At 35.4% G+C, this 18,777-nt stretch overlaps 2 protein-coding genes across 3 annotated transcripts; one reads left to right on the top strand and one right to left on the bottom strand.

The window, feature by feature from the left end:
• Positions 1–8,714: 8,714 nt before the first annotated feature.
• On the bottom strand, positions 8,715–9,404 carry LOC130823218 (uncharacterized). The gene has a single exon (XM_057687847.1). The coding sequence runs from the start codon at positions 9,402–9,404 to the stop codon at positions 8,715–8,717; it is 690 nt and encodes a 229-aa protein (XP_057543830.1).
• Positions 9,405–11,073: 1,669 nt separating this feature from the next.
• On the top strand, positions 11,074–18,467 carry LOC130824058 (uncharacterized). Of its 2 annotated transcripts, none has more exons than XM_057688936.1 (7): positions 11,074–11,353; positions 11,445–11,485; positions 16,020–16,077; positions 16,588–16,681; positions 17,097–17,193; positions 17,272–17,337; positions 17,933–18,467. In XM_057688936.1, the coding sequence occupies exons 1-7, from the start codon at positions 11,272–11,274 to the stop codon at positions 18,029–18,031; spliced, it is 537 nt and encodes a 178-aa protein (XP_057544919.1). In that variant the 5' UTR covers positions 11,074–11,271; the 3' UTR covers positions 18,032–18,467. The 2 variants fall into 2 exon arrangements, with proteins under 2 accessions (XP_057544919.1, XP_057544920.1); XM_057688937.1 differs by having other exon boundaries at positions 17,109–17,193; positions 17,933–18,458.
• The last annotated feature ends 310 nt before the right edge of the window (positions 18,468–18,777 follow it).

Raw genomic sequence — 18,777 nt, 5'->3', positions numbered from 1 at the left:
ATATAATTTAATATTACTTATTTATTTCATATTGTTATATTTTATTTTATTATATATTATATTATTTTTAAACCCGATAAATTACGGGGTGTTACATCCATGGTCACGCCCCTCATCTTCCACAGGTGCTCCTAGTCTTCTTGAACCTCGGCCTCACTCGTTTGCGGCCCATACTGCTGTTTTTCCAAGCTATGCTTCTTGTTCTTGCCCCACTGATATTAATGCTGCTTTTCATACAATGTCTCTTAATCCGCCTGATATAAATTGGTACATGGACACCGGTGCTACTAATCATATAACTTCTTCCTTAGGTAATCTCTCCTCGTATTTTAATTTGAGCAATAAAAATCATATAGTCGTTGGTATTGGAGATCAGGTTTCCATTCATGGTCATGGTCATACCTCTCTTAACCCTCCTTTTTCATCACTAAAACTAAAAAATGTCCTCCATGCACCTCAATTAATCAAAAATCTTGTGTCCGTTCGTCGTTTTACTATTGATAATAGTGTTTCTGTTGAGTTGACCCTCTTGGCTTTTTTGTGAAGGACATTACGACGGGAAAGCCAATCATAAGATGTAACAGCTCTGGGGATCTCTATCCAGTTACTTCCTCATTATTGTCATCTCCACCTTTCACTTTTGCTGCAATTTCGGGGAATTTATGGCATTCTCGTTTAGGACATCCTGGCCCTTCTATTTTTCAGTTTCTTAGGAAGAATGATTTATTTCCTATAAAGACAATTTTCATAATTCGGTTTGTCAGTCATGTGTTCTTGGAAAGCAAATAAAAATGCCATTTTATGATTCTACTTCGTTTACTTATTTACCATTTGATATTGTGCATAGTGATCTTTGGACTTCTCCTGTTGTTAGTTTGGCTAGACACAAATACTATGTTTTATTTTTGGATGATTTTACTAATTTTTTATGGACTTTTTCAATAACTAAAAGATCCCGGGTGTTTTCCCTCTTTCAGAATTTTTACCAATTAATCAAAACTCAATTTAAACGATCCTTAAAGTGTGTTTCAATGTGATTATGGGAGGGAATATGATAATTCTTCTTTTCAATTTTTCTGTCACCAAAATGGGATGAAATTTCGATTTTCTTGTCCACATACATCTTCTCAAAATGGTAAAGACGAACGTAAAATTCGTACTATCAACAATATCACTCATACATTGCTTCTACATGCTTCTATGCCTCGGTCTTTTTGGCATCATGCGTTAGCCATGGCTACATATTTACATAATATTCTTCCTACCAAACTCCTAAACAATTTTTCTCCTACTCAAATTTTGTATAACAAAAATCCATCTTTTCACCATCTACGGGTGTTTGGGTGTTTATGCTATCCTCTTTTTCCGTCTACAACCATTCACAAATTGCAGGCTCGATCTACACCATGTGTGTTATTGGGATACCCTTCTAATCATCAGGGATATAAATGTTTGGATTTATCTAATAAGAAAATTTTTATTTCTCGACATGTAATTTTTTATGAGTCTGTTTTTCTCTTTACTACTCTTCATAAACCCTCTGCGAGTGACTATGATTTTTTAGGATCAAATTTTCCTATTTCTCTTTTTCCAAAATTAGGTCACAGTGTTTCTCCGCAACCGGCCCAATTTTCTTCTCCTAGTCGTCCCACTTCTCTTGCTCCAGCACACATGACCTCACCTTCCCCTGGTCCAGTATCTCCTGGCCTCACGTCACAAGTCCATATTGCTTCTTCTTCCGTTGACTCCACTGGTCAGTCTATTTCTACAGTTTCTTCTTCCCCATCATCTAGGCCTAGTCAACATATTTCTTCTTCCGGCTCCATGCTTCGTTTTGGATCTCTCCCCCCAAGTCCAATTCAACCAATCCCTAATCGTGTGGTTTCTACCCATCCTATGGCCACACGGGCCCAACATGGAATATTTAAGCCCCGAAAACCTCAAAATTTGTCTACAATCACCACTCCTTCTCATGTTCCCTGCAATCCTAAATAAGCCCTATCTGATTCTCACTAGAAAGCGGCCATGACAAATGAATTTACTGCTCTTAAATGATACGTGGGAGTTAGTTCTTCGTCCATTGGATGTTAATATTATTAGATGCATGTGGATTTTCTGTCATAAAACAAATTTTGATGGCTCTTTTGCGAGGTATAAGACTCGTCTTGTAGGTGATGGTAGCTCGCAACAGGTTGGTGTTGATTGTCTCGATAATTTTAGTCTGCTGGTCAAACCTGCTACTATTCGGTTGGTTTTGAGTCCAGCATTGTCTAAATCCTGGTCTATTCACCAATTGGATGTCAAAAATGCTTTTTTACAGGGTGATTTACATGAAACTGTGTACATGTTCAACCTATGGGTTTTCGGAGTCCTCAGCACCCTGATTATGTATGTCGGCTTAAGAAGTCTTTATATGGCTTGAAGCAGGCTCCTAGGGCGTGGTATTAGCGGTTTGCGGACTATGTTCGCTCTATTGGTTTTGTAAACAGTCGTTGTGATAATTCATTATTTGTCTACCGAGATGGTCGGGATACTGCTTATCTTCTTCTATATGTGGGTGATATTATCTTAACTGCCTCTTCGGATTATCTGCATCGCACCATCATTTCCTTGTTAGCTTCTGAGTTTGCTATGAAGGATTTGGGAGAGTTGCACTATTTTTTGGGTATTGCGGTGCGTCGTTAGTCCGGTGACTTATTTCTCTCTCAACAAAAATATGCTAGTGTAATTATTGAACGTGTTGGTATGTCATCTTGTAAGCCATCTCTTACTCCAGTTGACACCGAGGGTAAGTTGAGTGCCATATCTAGTCCTCCTATTGCCGATTTGACCTTGTATCGTAGTTTGGTTGGCGCTCTCTAGTATCTTACTTTTACCCGCCCAGATATTTCTTATGTTGTGTAGCAGGTTTGTCTTCATATGCATGACCCACGTGAGTCTCATATGTTTGCCCTTAAGTGCATCATTCGATATGTTCAGGGTACCCTTCAGTTTGGTCTTCATCTAACAGCATCCTCTTCATGTTCCTTGGTCAGTTATATTGATGCTGATTGGGCGGGTTGCCCTGATACTCGACGGTCTACATTAGGCTACTATGTTTATTTTGTTGACAACTTAATATCTTGGTCTACCAAGCGTCAGTCTACCGTTTCTCGTTCTAGTGCTGAGGCAGAGTATCCCGTTGTTGCTAATGTTATTGCTGAAACATGGTGGCTTCGCAATTTGCTTCTTGAACTTCATTGCTCTATTTCCAAAGCCTCTGTAACACCCTGAGATTTCTTGACATTATTAATTAATATTTTAATATTTTTTGGGTATTTTATAATTATATTAAATTAATTTTGAAGTAGTTTTAATAAATTCCTTTCATATACGAATTTAAATATTAACATTTATTTATATTAAAAATACAATTACGATTTTATATAAAGGAGTTCGAATCAAAATAATTATTTTATTTAAAATGTAGGAGCGTACAAAGGTGAGTTTCTTAGTTGTGCCTCGCAAGAAAATGAACCTAGGTAAATAAATAAGTAAACAAGTGTATAAATAATATAAAAGGATGGGTTAGGGTTGTGGGTACTCCTTCCCTCACTCACAAAGAATCACGCCATTCTTCACGCCTTCATTCCTTCTTCCCTCTCTTCTCCTCTCCCCTCTCCCTCACTGCTGAGCCGCCACTACCACCAAGGGCAGCAGACGGTAGCCGTGACTCACCCCAAGCAGCAGACAACAACCGTGAGCCATCCCAAGAGCAGCTGCTGTTGCATTTTTCCACCGCCAGCAGTGGCGGCTGCCCCACACGACCACCAATTGTGGTCCACCGCTACACTTACCACTCCTCTCTTCACCCCTTTTCTCTTGTTCACCTAAGTAAGCCATATCCTCTTCCCTAATTGATTTTCTCTTGTCTTTAATTGAAATTGTTATCAAGTTTATGAGTTTAGTATTGATTTTTGTATTATTTTCATTGAATCTTTTTGTGGGTAAGAGTTTAATTGGTGAATTGAACATGTTTATGAATTAGGGTTTGAAGGGTGATTTGAAATTATGGGTTGTGTGTTGATTTTGTATTAGTTTCTTTGAATCTTAGTATGGGTAGTAATTAAATATGCTATCTTTGAACACGAATTAGGGCTTGGATTTAGAGATGAAATTACTAATAATGTGTGTGGTTTATACTATATTTTGGTGATGATTGATTAAATAACTTTAAAAGTTGTTTTAAGATTTGGTCGATTGGTTATTATTGTGAATAATTAGTAATGGTAATTAATTGACTATGAAAGTGATTTTGATTGATTAAATTGAGAATAATAGCTACTAATTGTTGTGGTTTGATTGTTGTGAATTACAAATACCCTTATTAGGTTGTTATTGAAGTTATAGATACATGATATTAGTAAGCCAAGAGCATAATGTCAACTTATCGTCAATGGTTGCTAAAGTTAATTTGTCGTGTTGTTTTGACTATAGTTCTTAATAGCTTTGGAGAATGTAACAAATTATATCTCGATACGATAACTCTAAGATTTGCCTTATCGTTATATTAATGTTATATTAAAATTGTAAGATTTAGTTGTGATTAGTTATTTTTGGGTAACGCGAGCCGATGTGCTCAAAATTAGTTAATGTAAAGAAACGATTCACACATACTTCTACTTTAAATTGAAGGAAAGACTTATGTTGTGTTGAGTTAATTATTTTGACTTGTATTGAATGAGTTGTGTGCGTGCTAGAGTAATCGGAAACTCATGTTGAATGGGTGATAGCGGTTACTTTGGTATTTAGTTTGGTATGGCAAGGTAGTTAAGGGAACTTATTAGTTTCACTCATAACTTATATAGGTGCCCATTTTGTAAGAGGAAAGTAGAGCCTTAGTCGGGTGATTTTGTAACTTTTGATCGTGCAGTGACGCTTACAGGTACGTACATGCATTAATAACCTTTATATGCAATTTTCTTTAAGACATTATTGTTTATTTTGATAGTATGCATTGTATCGAAACTATGAAGTACTAGTGAGTACACTTTATATGAAGAGCTATCGACTATGAAATCCTTGTGCTTATAATAGTTTAGAGAATGAGAGTGTTAATAGAAGGCGGGAACCACCCCCTTATTTATTTAAGAATTAGACTATGCCTTAATTGGAGTTAGAATGACTCCGTTATAGGTGAATTTCATATTCTATTGAGTGGCTCAGTGGGTTTTGGCGCACTGCTATCCCAGGGCGCTCATTAAAAGTTGAGAGTGGAAGTTATTCCCATCTGATAAGGTACTAGATTATGATTAGCTGGCGTGACTCAACTAGATTATGTCCGGTTGTTTTCGTAGTCCCCTAGGTGAGGTTCGACGGGACCACCGTAAGGGGGGTATGAGCATGCTTGGGTCATTGGGCGCCGGGTGGCCGATAACGCCCCTTGACCGAGGTGTTACCATACGGGCCTTGCAAACCCCAATATGGTGGCCTCTTCACTGGTTTAGTACCCCAGTGTGTTAGTTTTTCCCGAAGGTAGGACCCGAGAGGGTTAGTTGGAGGGGGCATGAGCTCATACTTTGCCATGGGCGCCGGGTGGCCGATAACGCCCTTGGCCGTGTCACTATGCCAGGAAGTAGAGAAAATATCCACTGATAGAAAACTATATATTCAGTGATAGAAATTTTATTCTTTGATCGAAAGTTATTTCATGATAGAAGGTTCATTCTTTGGTAGAAAGCTTACGCGTTGATAGAACGTTTACTCTTTGATAGAATATTTACTCATTGATAGAACATCTACTTATTTATAGAATCCATACTTGGATGATGAACCATTTGATGATGTTAATTGTTAAGGAAGGTTCTCAAGAGGGGGAGAATGATGCTGTTTATGCTAGTGAGAAGTGTGCCTAAGTTAAGTTACCTCAAGGGTATTACGGACTATGATCACACTTACCTTAAGATAGACAAGCTCTATAAGGTCATGTGTTAGGTATTCTGTTAATGCCTTGGTCGAGTTAAACTTTGCGTGTTTTGCAAGAGTTTATGTTTGAAAAGAGAAGCGTGAAGACCTGCATTCTACCCAAGAGCACATGGTTCGGGTTGGAAAGCACGTAATGAAATTAAGAAGTATAAGTGGCCGATAAACGGTTACTATCTGTGCTTGCGTTTTATGAAATCATCTTATGTTGTTTTATGATATAATGCTATCTAGTAGTTGGCCTTATTATAATTGATGCTAGTTACTGACGTGTACGTGTTTGTGTTTATGTTTGTTTGTTTGTTGATGACATTCTATGATTGTCCTGCTATGACACATTGGCCTTTGGTCTAATGTCGAGCAGCAGGAGGATCATAGACAGGCGTAGCAGGTACTGAAGCTTCTTTTGCATTGCATTGCATTTGGGGAGAGTGATGAGGGCGAAGCATAACCTGTGTCATACCGCTGTCTTTCGATTTTGTAGCTCTTGTTATCTTTTGTAAACTTTGGTTGTATATGTTTTGTTATGAGGCCTTGTGTCCTCCCTCGTATATTTGTATTTCCGTTGCGTAGTTTATAACTCTATATGGTTTTAAGGAGTTAAGTCTTTTTAAAACGCTAACGTCGACACTGGAACCACGATCCATGCTTGGCATGTTCATTTGAGAAGCCGGCGACGAATCATTCCGCCGTGACATAGTTTTGATAGGCCGTTGGTGCCTTTACTTTATTAGCTTTTAAAATAACTTTGGTTTTTCTACAAAGGCGCACAATTTTAAGGCAGATACTGCCGAAATTTTCACTCACCTTTTTAAAGTTAATATTTAACGTTTATCTAAATTCTTTTCCTTTTCTTTTATGTAACATCCGAATTTCCTCCCGTCCTTTACGGTTTTGGTTTCGTTTAGGGGTCGAAAATTCTGGGGTGTTACAGCCTCTTTGGTATATTGTGATAATGTTAGTGCCATTTACTTATCTGGAAACCAGTTCAACACAAACGCACTAAACACATTGGATTGGATATACATTTTGTTTGCGAATGCGTTGCCCGTGGTCACATTCGTGTGTTACATGTTCCATCCAGGTTTAATGTTGTAGATATTTTTACAAAAGGCTTGGCACACATTCTTTTTGATGAGTTTCGTTAAAATCTAAGTGTTCGTGATCCTCCCGCTTAGATTGAGGGAGTGTATTAGATGTATTATGTAAATAATTGACAAAGGACAGTTTTGTAATTCAAACTCTAGGGATATTATATAGGAAAAATTACCCTGAATAATACGAACTTTTACTGATTTCCCAACAATAATACGAACTTTCAATTAACCATGAATAATACGAACTTTCAATTAACCATGAATAATACGAACTTTCAATTAACCATGAATAATACGAACTTTGACATATGTTTCCCGCTGGCATACCTGACCGGTTTATGACCTGGAGAAACGGTAACTTCCCCATTTCTTCATCAGTTTAATGGGTATATAGACAGCAGGTCAGCAGCCTCATCTTCCTCATTTCCTCACTTTTCTCTTCCAATTTAATTACTTCTTCCAACATCTCAATTTTTTTTTCCATTTTCATTTTAACCTCTAAAGTAATTTGATATTTAACATGTATTCTCCTTAGTCATCATCTCAATCTAGAACATCAATTGCAAAATGAATTCCTTTATGTAAACATGGTGTTCATGCTAAATTACAAGAAGTCAAAAAAGAAACAAGGGTTGGTGAGAGGTTTTATGGATGTGCATTTTGGCCAGTAAGTTTATTTTTTTCAATAGCTTTATTTTGTTTTATGTTAATTTTTAATTTATTTATCAATTAGGATTTCATGATTTGGTTTGAAATGTAGGCACAAGATTGCAAATTTTTTAAGTGGGAAAACGATGTAAAGTATACAAGTGAAATTTCTTCTTGTTTGGAAGAAGAGAAAGCTATGTTGATTGACAAAATAAGGAAATTGAAGGCTAAGAATGCAAAGTTGAAAAAAAGTGAAGCTATGTTGAAATTGAAAGTTGTTGAATATGTAAATGCACAAAAAGCGTTAAGTTTTGTACTTGTTTCATCATGGGTTTTATTTGTGTTGTTCTTATTTATGCTAAGCTAAGTATAAGAATTTTATCATGTTATGGAATTTTATGTATTGAAAATCCAATGTAATGAAAAAGTGTAACAAAGTTTCTTCGATTCAAGAATTATAGCCTCAATCCATACATCTTATAGCAATATTTTCAAGAATTACCTTTACAAACATAAGCATTCCTTACACACAAGAGTGCTAAAATGTTTTCCAAAATGCAAAATTTGAACAATGTTCTAAGCCATAGATTATACCATAATGGTAACTTAATACATACAAAAAAGTTATGTTTTCCAAAAGACCAGAAAAATGACACTTAGTCTTGCAACATTAATTCTTTGTTGTCGATGCTTGGGTTGATATTATTTCAGTAGGGTTCTTCTTAGGCTTTCCCCTTTTAGCAGTATTGACACCACTCCTTCCGCTTACACCACCAGTCCTACCCCCTCTACTCCCTTCCCCTGTTCTAATTGTCCTGTTGCCTTTACCTAAAGAACTAGGTTGTGCAGGCACGTTGTGATGGGATAACTCTGGTGTGTTGGTTGCGACATCAATAATCTTTTTTAGTCTTCCTCTTCTTCTTTTCAATGGAGGTGGTTACTCAACCGCTTTACCCTTTTTCGAACACTTCCTTTTGTTATGTCCAACCTTATTGTAAATGCCACATGTCATTTGAACGTCGTGTCTTGAGAGCTTTCCTGTTTTTTAGGATCTTCATGCGGATCCTTGATTCTGTTTTTTCGTGGTCTACCAAGACCAATCTTAATTGGAGGAGGATCGATCGGTTTGTCAATTTTAGGCCAATGCCTCTCGCCAATACAAGGATTGATGTTTCCTTCATAGGCTCTCAAATAAGCCTCTCTAGTGTAGCACTGATCAACGTATGACTCAACCTCCTTGTGCAAGTAAAAAATAGATGCAACTGCATGACAACATGGAATCCCTCTTAAATACCATTTCCTGCAAGTACAAGTTCTATTTTCAATATCAACCTCTAAAACATCCATACAATAGGCTACTTGGAAACGAGTTGATGTTGTAGGAATGACAGTGCACTTAGCTGCTTCTTGCTTCTCTGAATCTAAGGTTTTTTGTACTTTTGGACATAACAAACCCTTCCACTTCTTCAATGCCTCTTCCTTTTTCTTAGCCATCCTCTTTATTAGCATTGTTCTAATTTCTTCAAGCATATCTATTAAATGATGGGATCTAGCATTCATAATGTAATTGTTAAAAGTTTCCACCATATTGCTCAAAATAACATCACACTTTCCTTCTAGGTTGACAAAAGATCTACAAAACAAGTGTGGACCATATTTCCTAAAGGCGTCAACAGCAACCGGATTAACTTCCTCCATCTCAGTAATTGCTCCTCAAAATCAGCCAAGTTGTATGCTTTGACACATCTCCAAAACAGTAATTTCAACTCTTCTCCTTTGAATGACTTGTTCCAATTTGCGTAGATGTGCCTAGCACAATTCCTATGTTCTGCTTTTGGAAGCTCCAACTAGACTGCCCTCAAAATGCTCTGTACAATAGATAAGTGTGTTAAGGTGGATTAGGAATAACATTCTGAATACTAAATCATTGTTTCTGATTTGTGCTTGGCAATGTTTAAGGTTTCATGAGAATGCAGAAGTATAACTGAGCATGCAGAATAGCTAAATCAGTAGGTAAATGCAGAATGCAGAATGTAGGTAATTTTAATCTATGAGTATAAATGAGCATGCAGAATGTAGGTAATGTAGGAAATCACTATTTTGAGATACCATGACCATTATGCAGAATGTAGGTAATGTAGGTAAGGGATTCTTTTGCCTTAGATGCTCTCTTAGGGGTCAACTTTTTCCTATTCCCAAAGTCTATTCCCAAAGTGGACAAAACTTCACTATCTTTAATACCACTTTTTGATATTTCTAGAACCAACATCTCATTATCCTTATCATTAACCACATACACAGATAATGCTCTATTTTCAACAGCTATTTCAGTCATTTTCCCAACACAAATATCATCGGTAACTCTCTTTAACCCTTTCAAAAAGCTAACAGCATTAGGTAATTGATACCAAAGACAAAACTCATGTTTTACCCCAAGATCCTCCTTTACAATTCCTTCTAACTCAAAAAATGACATCTTATCTAGGTCTATGGAGATGGTTTTACATATACCATACAGATACTCAAAGCCTACAACTCCTGTTTTTAATACCCCATCATACCAAAACTTCAAAGTAAGTGAATCATTCAAATTAGCCTAAAAACAAGCAAAAAACACTAAATTACATCAATTTTCAGGTGCACAAACGTTTTTCAATTAACATCAAACAATAATCATGTATGGATTGAGAAAACCAAAACAAATTCCATCCATTTTCGAGTAAATGGACAGAGAATTTCATCCATTTTCGACTAAATGGATAAAAAAAAGTAAATTACATCCATTTTCAAAGGCATAAACGTTTTTAATCAACATCAAATAATAATCATGTATGGATTAACAAAATGGAAACAAAAATCCATCCATTTTCGAGTAAATGGACACAGAATTTCATCCATTTTCGACTAAATGGATACAAATCCTAATTTTTGGGATTAAAACAAAATTTAGGGATATATATTGCAATTGAGAAGAATAAACTAACCATGAATGAGATGATATCTTTGTAGTTGATGCGTGAGAACGAGAGGGAGAAGAATCAATGGAAATCACGAGCTTGAAGAAGATTGGTGAGGAAGATGCATACAAACAGTGGCTGCGTGAGGGAGAAGTAGCTGTTTCTGTTTCTTTTCCTTAATTTTATCAAAAAAAAAAATTTTAAACAGAACTAGAGTAAGTTTACCGGTTACAGGTAAATTGGTATGCCAACGGATACATATGTCAAAGTTCGTATTATTTATGGTTAATTGAAAGTTCGTATTATTGTTGGAAAATCAGTGAAAGTTCGTATTTTCCTATTATATAAATAAATATTTCATTATGAAAGAAGACATGGATTATTTTGTCTTTCACTTACATTCTCATTTCATCCACACAATTCTCACATTTTTTCTTATAATTTTACCGCCCATTTCACTAGAGAGAGGGAGTAATTTGATATTCTTCCATTGAACCTTCAAGACCTCAAATTCCATTGTATAATATGACTGTTATGCCCTTGAAAATCAACAAGTAGCCACAAACAGCAGAGAAGTGTTCATTTTCTGAAATTCAAAGGAAGACAAAATGGCTCACAATTCAGGAATGTTATCGAGGGATCAACTGCTTTATCTCTTTGATCGATTTGCTTATCTCACTTCTCTTCCTGGTAAGTAATATTCAATATCTCCTCATACCCATCCATTTCCCCTTTATTTAATCATCAATTTGTGCCAATTTGGTGTTTTTGATGTTTCCAGATGTCAAGAAACGCATAGCTGATGCTGTTCTTGATAATCAGGTATTGTTCTTTCTGACTTCCATTTTGTTTGTTTTACTTTTGGGATTAGGGCAAAATTGAATTTACGATGTTTTTGTTTATAAGTAGTCTTATCATCCTTTTTTTTTTTTGTAATTAAGCATGTATTATTGCTTTTGTTTTGTTGTGTGTTTGAATTTTTTCGTATATTGAGACATGTATATTACGATTATTAGAAATGTAGAGTTTTAGCATACATTGGGTTTGTTGAGCTTGATGGGTTCTAATTTGGTAAAATGTTATAGCTAAGATTAGTGTGAATTGTAGCTTTCAAATCAAGTTCTAACCCTTACGGCCTATTTGATTATTGGTACTAAATCGTGCTAATTAGAATGAACTTAAATGTAAATTGTCTTTAAAAGTACTACGTTACTTGTTCACATGGTAATGGTATTGAAACTTTGATCTTAAAAAGTTTTTTTTCCATAATTTTATATAATCTCTCCAAATATTAATGCATAGACATGAATTTTGTGAAGAATATAAAATGATTGAAGTAGAATAAACATCACAGAGATTTTCCTAACAAAATTATCCTAAATTTTATCATTTACACAATTTAATACCAACTACCAAACGGGTCATTAGGGACATTTGTAGGTAGGTGCAAGGAGCCTAACTGTACATGCCCCTAAATTAAGTGATTTTAATATTAGTTTACATTTTTTTTAGTTTAATTACTTTCTTTAGGCCCCAAAATTTTGTAAAATGTAAGATAGACGAGGCCTAAAAGTTGTTGGTTACATTTTATCTATTTGTTAGAGTTTAAATTATGGTGGAGAAGGAAAATGCATAGTTTTAATGTTGGAAAACTTGTCTTTCTCTTTTGATAAAAAATGTAGGATAATAATGATATATTATTAAAGTATCTTATCAACATTATAAGCTTCATTTTTCAATTTCAAATGGCATCGTGTTGGATACATTTCAATTCTCAATAATTTAGCCTCTAAAATGTGCTTGTTTGATCTAGTAGAAGACTAGGTATGCAGGTGACACAAATTTTTAGTGGTTTTTTTGTTGGTTGTTTGAGAGACTGAGAGACATCAGTTTCTTCTTGGTTCAACTTTTGGTGGAATGTAAAATGGATTTTTTGGGCATGTATTTGCCTTTTCTAAGTTGAACTTTGTGTCTTATGTCATGTAAGGACTCCACAAGACCACAACCATTAAGCTGTTTCCCTTTAGGTACCTGTTAATAAACTAAAAATGTATTCTGGACATGGATTTATTGTAAAATCATAAGTTGACTCTCATTTGTGCTCCATTTAATCAACGTGAAATTTGATCGACCTCAATTGGGATTGTGGGAGCTATACTGTACTTTCTGACTGCTTTTGTTTTAGACCAACAGCCGGCACACTGGAGTTTAAATGATACTTGTATTGTATGCAAGCTTAATCTCTAAAGGTTGCACACAAACTAAGGCAAAAGAGATTAATCAAGGTTAAATGTCGAATCGAATGTTAGGGGCAGAATTTTGCAATGACGTAAGAATGAAGGTGTAATGTACCCACTACTAGCTAATATGATGAAAATGGAGATTAGGATTAAGTGGGAGAAAATGGTTAAAGGGAAGAAGATATAACAAACTAAAAATAAGAGATTAGAGAAAGATAAGTTTGAGAGGAAGAATTCATTTCATATTTCATTTGATGCCCCTAACCAATTATTACATCATTATATTAATAGCCAACAAGCCCAACAAACTTGTTGCCATTTGCTAGATTGGTTACATAATATTCTTTTTCTAGAAACTTCACTAAAAGACTATAATACCCCTCATGAAAATATTAATTCATTACAGAAGGCTAGGATGATTGTTTGAGTGTGGATTGTGGAAATGGTTGGAAATAATGATGATGATAATGGTGTGGATTTCTGGACAGCAAACAGAAAGTCTAGGAGAACTAGATTCGATTGAAAATGTTGGGAAAAATGGAAAGAATTAAGGATGAGATGATAAAGAAGTAGATGAGTATTATCGATACAACACGATGTTACTCAAATAGGAGTCTATTTCATGGAGGAGTAAAATAGGATAGTTAGGAAACTCTAACCTCAGCGGCACAAACACACCACTCTAAGAATTGGAAGCTTCTAAGAACACATGCGAGACGCCTAGACTTGCAAAGCATAGAAACTTTCTTAAATCAAATTCTATTCCAAGAACTCAAAGTAAGACAATGTTTGAACAAAATTCAGAATTTAACTTCAACAACCTTGAATTGAATACGACTTTAGTTATTTATAAGGATGCAACATAGAAGAAAACTGAAAAACTTATGACTTATGAGGGTTATAACTTTGGGTTTGTTGTCAATTATTATATATTGGCCACACAATTATAATCTAACCTCTTTTGTTTTTCCAACTTCAAAAAAACGCTAAGTTGTTGTTTGCAGCTTTGAAATGGGTTCTATCTAGTCATAACCATTGGTTTGGTGTCATTATGATGAATAATGTGGACTTTGAGAAACCTTGATGGGTTGTGTGGGCACTCAATGATGCTTCTCTTTTGGTTGTATCCCTATGAAATAAAATGAGTCTTGTAGAATTTGGGTATGACCTTTTCCTTTGGGACAGTGAAGATTTTTGCCGAAGTGAATTTCACTTGAGTTTGTTATTCTAATGATTAAAGTTGTGCTACGCTGAGGGATTTTCTTTAGGCCATGGAGGGGTCTTCTTAGCATGTGTTATGTTCTCTATAGTGGGTTAGTTGGTTCAATTTGCTTTAAATGTTAGGAATGAGATGGCCAAAATTGAGTTAGACTAATTTAGTAAGTTTTGAATTTGTCATTTTGTGGGTTCTTTGACAGCTTGAGTGACTTTACACCATTTTGCTGCAATCCTTGAAGGGTGTTGTTAATGTGTTTTGTGTACAAAAAAAATTGCCTTGTATCAAACTTGAGGTTCCATGCCTTTTGAAGTTAATGATAATCACTGTGTTAGCTACTATCCTGGAATATATTTATGCAAATTATGTTTAAATTGATTTTAGTGATCAATAAATCATTTTTTGTATAAATTCCATTTAATTCTCGTTTATATGCCTAATATTGACGTAAAGTTTGAGGTTGTTAGAAAGTTGCTAGGAGCCTTCTCATGGTTTGTGTTTGGTTGAGGGTCTTGAGGGTTTCTATCAATACTAAAATGGAAATGGTTTGTGTTTGGTTGAGGAGCCTTCTCATGATAAATTCCATTCATATTCCGTTTATAAAAAATGTAAAGTAGTATAGGAGTGAAATGCTTGTATTACATAATAAGTGAGCACTTCAAGTGGCTCAAGACTCCATAATGTGTGAGCAACACATTTGTGAATACAATAAATGATTTCCTTCGGTTCTTCCTCTTCTTTATATATACATATATGAGTATCTCCAAACGAAGAATAACAACTCTTCACTAATAAACTTTCCACTACCCATAACAAACTTGTAACAAATAACAACTAATAATATTCCTTTTAGAGGATTCTTTCCTAGTTGACGTGCGTGTCCTCTTTCTTGTTTGTGAATGTTTTTGTTGGAAGGCCTTGTTCCATCCATAACATGTTACTAGAGAGACTGAAGTATTTTTTTATGTTTGTTGGTCATATTTCTTGTCCTTTTTGGTAGAAATATCTCCTTGCTGCTATAGTTTACAAGAATCATATGACAATATCTTGATATAATTCCGTCAAAATTGGTCTGCAACGCTTAAATGTTTTTTGAATGTAATCAATGGCTTTCAAGTTGGGTTTGTTGTGTTCATATTTCTTTTTTTGCCTTCATGGTTTCATTGATATATGTAGTCCATAGTCAAACCTTATAATCCGCTAGACAATTGTAGATCCCGATTTCCTAAGCGTATCGGTGCTATATTTTGGAGAAGTTGAAACCTTAGTCTAGTAATATTAGAATCTCATTGTCATGAGTCACTGTTCAAAGGTTTTTCACCATTTCTAGGTGGCTTTACGACCGAGTTTTATTGTTTTCTAAATAGGGCTTATTGATCACGGTAATTTTAGAACCTTTATCCTAGGCCTTATTGTCTTAAGAGCTCCCTTGTACCATGTGCATGGAGGGAGCTTCTTTAGAGACATCCGTGTGAACTTTGGTGTTGTATGTACCTAGCATAATAAGATACTATCCATTGCTTGATCTAAGAATTACTCCGGAGACCTTGAAGGTTTTTTAGGGGTAATTTATCCTCAATAGATGGGCTTATCAGGTAATATATATCTCAACTGCCTATTGTACAGTATTACAGCGTTCTTCTAGCAGGACCGCTATCATTTCACTTGTTTTCTTGTGCAATCTTCCTTCTTTGGCTTCAGTTGATTATAGTCTTGGGGGTTCCTTAAGCATTATCAATTTGACATTGGTGCTAAAATGTTTATACTTGGCTGAGTAAATATATTAACATTGGAGTAGGTTGTTATTTAGAAACTTGTTCTGTTGAATATCAGTATATCACCATCTTCAGTTACTATTCAGTTGATAGTGTATTTATCTAATCTAATATAAAATTTACAGGAAACAGTTGCTGTGACTACTGCAATCCAAGAGGAGATCTTTTTAGAAATGGGTGTAGGTGAGTTTTATGTTAATTCTCGTTTTACTTCCCATGCATTACTTGAAGCTTCTTGCAGTCTTGAACTTATTAACTGTGCTAATGAGGTTGGACTCCTCGTTTTATGCTACTTTTTTGAGAATCGGGTCTTGTCTTAGTTGGAGTAAGTACCGCTTTCCTTAGGCAAGGTCCTAGGTTCAATTCTTGATTCTCGCCGGCAAGACTAAAAACAGCCATCATATACTGGATGTGCTGCACTATTAACTTTCATTAATCAGTGTTCTTAGTCTGCTAGGCATTTAAGCCACATCATTTCAGTTTTATGCATTGCTTTTTTCATTGTTATAGGTGCACTGACAATGGATAAATATATATATGAAAGCAAACATGTGGTCATCCATCTTATGTATTGTTAAGTTTTTATGATATTTTACTTGAAAGCACAATTTTCTTAGGATGTTCCTGATTCTGCTACCCGATTACATTATGATGTAATTGAAAATACTTCACATTAGTTTTGGATTATTACAGATCCTGGCTTTGGGATTGGCTGCCTGGGTAAAGTTAATCTGGTGTATGAGAATGACCGAGACTTGATGATTCGCTTTTATGGATTTGTGGCCAAGTGTGTTTTCGTCATTTCTCTTCTGCTTCTCCATGTCATGTGCATGTCTTATCGTTATATCCCCTTAAAATTCATCAAGTTCACTAACAGCCCGTTTGGTTAGTGGTACTAAATGGTGGTAATCGGAATGGTTTTTAGTGTAAAATTTCATCAAAAGTTCCATGTCATTCTGATGGTAATGAAACTTTGATCACAAAAAAGTTTTTTTGTTTACAAATTTCCATTACCGCCTAATACCACTTCTCCCAATGGTAATGCATTAGAATGAAAATTATGAAGAAATGAGATATTGAAGTTGGACAAGCATGGCCATCAAGGTAGCAAGAGATTTTTCAACTAAAATTACACTAGTTTTCATTTCTATTACCACCATTTAATACCACCTACCAAACGGGCCGTTAGAGATTTGATGCAGCGGAAATTGCAGGGAAGAAAAGGCCTGTGATGAAGCTGAGCTTGGAACGGACGAGTTTGCTAAAAAGATGCATATTCAGCATGATCTACAAGCACAGGTATAGTTCAACTAACACTCAAATTTCAATGGTTCCGAGTAATTATTAATGAGAGGTGTCGGGTGCAATTTACTGCAGCAACTAGAGATGCTGAAGTATATGCGTAAATTTCACGTGGATGATCAATCAACTATTCTCGAAAAGGTTCTCTCTCTCTTTATCTCTTTCTCTCTCGTGTATCTATGAACGAAAAGTGTCACCAGAACGCTGATTTGCCTCATCGGCTCATGCCATACTGATACTGTACGTCTTTCTTCGGTGCCTTGGGTCTTTCTGATATGGCTCATTTTCCCTCCGATAAATGTTTGGTTGTATCTTGATTAGTTCATTCCATTTTGAAAATGAGTAATGCACGAAATACAGTTTTCCGTTCTGCTGAAGTCTGAACTGTGTTCTTAGTTTCCTAAAACAATCTATTCATAATACTTGCGTTTTAGTTTTTCAGGATTAATATGTTGCATAATCGACTCTGAAAATCTTTCCCGTCAGTCCTGTAAATCCGGCTAACCCATGTTTGTGCTGTCGTGATCTTGACTCAGTAACCTATAGTGTTTCCTTAGATTTTTGATCTCGTAATCTTACATGGCCTGGGATTCTCGGATTTCAGTTCATTAGTTCAAGTTTTAGAGCATGTTTTTCGGTTTTAAGCAATTTGTGCGCAAATTTCTTGCCGTCTTAAAGTCGCTTATATTTTTTTGTGGTAAACATTTTAAAATCGTTTCTTTTTGTGAGTTTGCAGTTGCATGAGCAAATGCAGAATGCTGACTTCAACAGCTGGGCATCTATCATGCCTGTGGAACAAATAGAGGAAATCAACAAAAGCAAAGCAACCGAATAACAAGACCAAACTAATGGTTATTATAGGATTTCCCCAATTTGGACTTTTAGCCAATTTATGTCATCTCTTTGAGCTTATTATCTTGCATCTAATTTTGAACTTGAAATTGTGTATATAAAACTATGTACTTTTTAGTCAAATTCGTTCAACCGAAACAACATCATCATCATATCCAGTGTATCCCGCTCATAGAGACTATGAGCAGGATCTGGGGAGGGAAGAAAGACGTCAACTCATACCCATAAAGGAGGATGCGGCCAAAGAGTCCTCCGGCTCTTTGTTATTTTTAAGATAAGGTTGCTTATATTGACATCCGACCTCCTCTCCACAGAATTATTCTCTTTGTCCCATTAAATTTACTATATGTGCAATAAAAAGCTTTCACATTGAGAATATAAACGTGACAAATCTAATGAAACAGAGTATGCCAAACTTTATTGATTATAACAATTAACAAAGAACATTACTCGTGTTGCTATATATGTGAATGAGTTTTCATGGGTAAAAAGAATCATATTGAAAGCTCAATATTCTGAAATTACTAAAATTGAGATTATGTTATGAAATTTGATATACAATTAAATTTATAAAGAATTACGATTGTATGGATCATATATAACATAGGAATATAGTGCGAATGTAAGGTGGGTATAAAAGATGGTATACTTAGTTGATTATAGTGGATGAGGATGAGTTTGAATGCATACCTATGGGCAGATGTGAGTATAAAAACAATTAATCAAAAT

Source organism: Amaranthus tricolor, chromosome 9 (assembly GCF_026212465.1).
Source record: "Amaranthus tricolor cultivar Red isolate AtriRed21 chromosome 9, ASM2621246v1, whole genome shotgun sequence".
Classification (NCBI taxonomy): domain Eukaryota; kingdom Viridiplantae; phylum Streptophyta; class Magnoliopsida; order Caryophyllales; family Amaranthaceae; genus Amaranthus; species Amaranthus tricolor.
The sequence above is the reverse complement of the archived record's forward strand: the minus strand, read 5'-3'. Positions and strand labels throughout refer to the sequence as shown.